At 31.4% G+C, this 2,063-nt stretch overlaps 1 protein-coding gene across 1 annotated transcript; it reads left to right on the top strand.

Moving 5' to 3' along the window:
- Positions 1-282: 282 nt before the first annotated feature.
- On the top strand, positions 283-1,604 carry LOC125077203 (transcription elongation factor S-II). Its single transcript, XM_047689062.1, has 2 exons — positions 283-454; positions 711-1,604. Exons 1-2 carry the CDS (start codon positions 386-388, stop codon positions 1,518-1,520), a joined length of 879 nt encoding a protein of 292 aa, XP_047545018.1. The 5' UTR covers positions 283-385; the 3' UTR covers positions 1,521-1,604.
- Positions 1,605-2,063: the final 459 nt, after the last annotated feature.

The raw sequence follows: 2,063 nt of genomic DNA, 5'->3' as shown, positions 1-2,063 counted from the left end.
GATAATCGTTTTAAACTTTACAAATAATATTAATCAAATATATGGTGAAAAAGTTTGACATTACGTTGCCAGTGAGGAAGCTAGCCGTTTTAAATTCTGCAAAGGTGGTATATTAAATCGAAATTATTTTAAAGATTTTTAAACTATTATTTTTTCTTTACGCAACAATAAAATTTAGTTTTTAGGCTAATAATAATTTGAAGAATGCTATTTTTAATCATAGCGATAAATTTTACATATGGCAATGTTTTAAAATGACATTAAGCCGGTGTGTCAATTTTTTCTAGTCTATGCTTGTGTAGTATGGTGGTCGATTTACCAATATTTTTCATAAATTGTTTGTTGAATTAGGCGGGAAGCAAGTTTTGTCATTTTATAAACAAAAATGAGTGTAGAAGAAGATGTTATGAAAATACAAAAGAAATTGACTAAGATGACATCAGAAGATGGCACGGTAGGTGTGGTAATAGTATATAATAGAACGACAATAATTTTAGTAGGTACTGAAATGCAACATAAATAAAAGCGACACCGCGTGAGCACGATACCTGATTAAGATGAACTGTAAAAGAAAAACAAAAAGATAAAATTGGAAACACAGAAAGCTGTATATCAAAATTAGTAAATAAATATGTGATTTATCTATATATATAATAATCTTGTTAGGTTTGTTTTATGAATTACTAATGCATATTTTCTTATATTTGTAGGGTCAAGAAGAGGCATTGGAACTTTTAAAGGCTCTACAAACAATGGCCATTAACTTAGATGTCCTTACCAAAACCAGGATAGGGATGACAGTGAATGCTTTACGCAAGTCCAGTAAGGATGAAGAAGTAATATCATTGTGCAAAACATTAATTAAAAACTGGAAAAAGTTTTTGTCAACACCAGCTACACCATCTAAGGACTCAGGTGGTTCATCAAAGTCTAAGAAAGACTCAAGCAAAGATAAAGAGAAAAGGGATGAAAAAGAGAAAGACAAAAAATTACCAGCATCATTTCCACCACAGTCAAATACCACCGATGCCGTCAGACTAAAATGTAGAGAATTGTTGATGCAAGCATTAAAAATTGATGGTGAAAACCCTAATGCATGTGCATCTCCTGAGGAACTTTCTGAAGAGTTGGAAGAATGCATTTATGCCGAGTTCAAAAATACAGACATGAGGTATAAAAACCGGGTCCGGTCTCGAGTAGCAAACCTTAAGGATCCTAAAAACCCTACATTGCGAACTAATTTCTTGAATGGAGTCATTGCTGCTTCTCGTCTTGCCAAAATGACACCAGAAGAGATGGCGAGTGATGAAATGAAAAAACTTCGGGAGAAATTCATTAAAGAAGCCATTGATGACGCGCAACTCGCAACCGTACAGGGTACTAAAACAGAAATGCTCAAATGTGGTAAATGCAAGAAGAAGAATTGTACTTACAATCAACTACAAACTAGAAGTTCAGATGAACCTATGACTACTTTTGTTTTATGCAATGAATGTGGCAATCGCTGGAAGTTTTGTTAAGACTGCTTTTAATATATTTAGAGAAATAGTGTATCTTTTATTGTATGATACACTGGTGTATCAAATAAATATTCTTAACTTTTACTATGAATTGTTTTCCCATTTCATTGCATTGACCTTTTTGCTATAATTGAAAATGGAATTGTGTGAAGTAGATAAGGATCTTAGTTTTAAAATTAATTAATAAATTAACCTGCTTTAAGTGATTGGCAATTTTTTTTACACTCTAAGGGTGGGTTCAGTAATGATTTAAACTACAGGACTTTTATCACATTGCTATATATTTCTCTACATTCTTTTACTCACAAAAGGAATGTGCTCTTAAGAGCGTATTAAAATGATATTCTATATTTATATTGGATTGACAGTGCCTAGCTTCTTACTTTTTAAATTCAATCAAAAAGTCTGCAAAAATATGTTTTTAAAATATCCTACTCACTATTAAAAATAAATACATACACAACAAAGAGTGACTGTTTCTGCTGATAGTATTTTAAATTTTATACTGAAATCAAGTCATGTTAAAAAGTTATTGTCTGCTTA

Source organism: Vanessa atalanta, chromosome 3 (genome assembly GCF_905147765.1).
Source record: "Vanessa atalanta chromosome 3, ilVanAtal1.2, whole genome shotgun sequence".
In the NCBI taxonomy this organism is placed as follows: Eukaryota; Metazoa; Arthropoda; class Insecta; order Lepidoptera; family Nymphalidae; genus Vanessa; species Vanessa atalanta.
The sequence above is the reverse complement of the archived record's forward strand: the minus strand, read 5'-3'. Positions and strand labels throughout refer to the sequence as shown.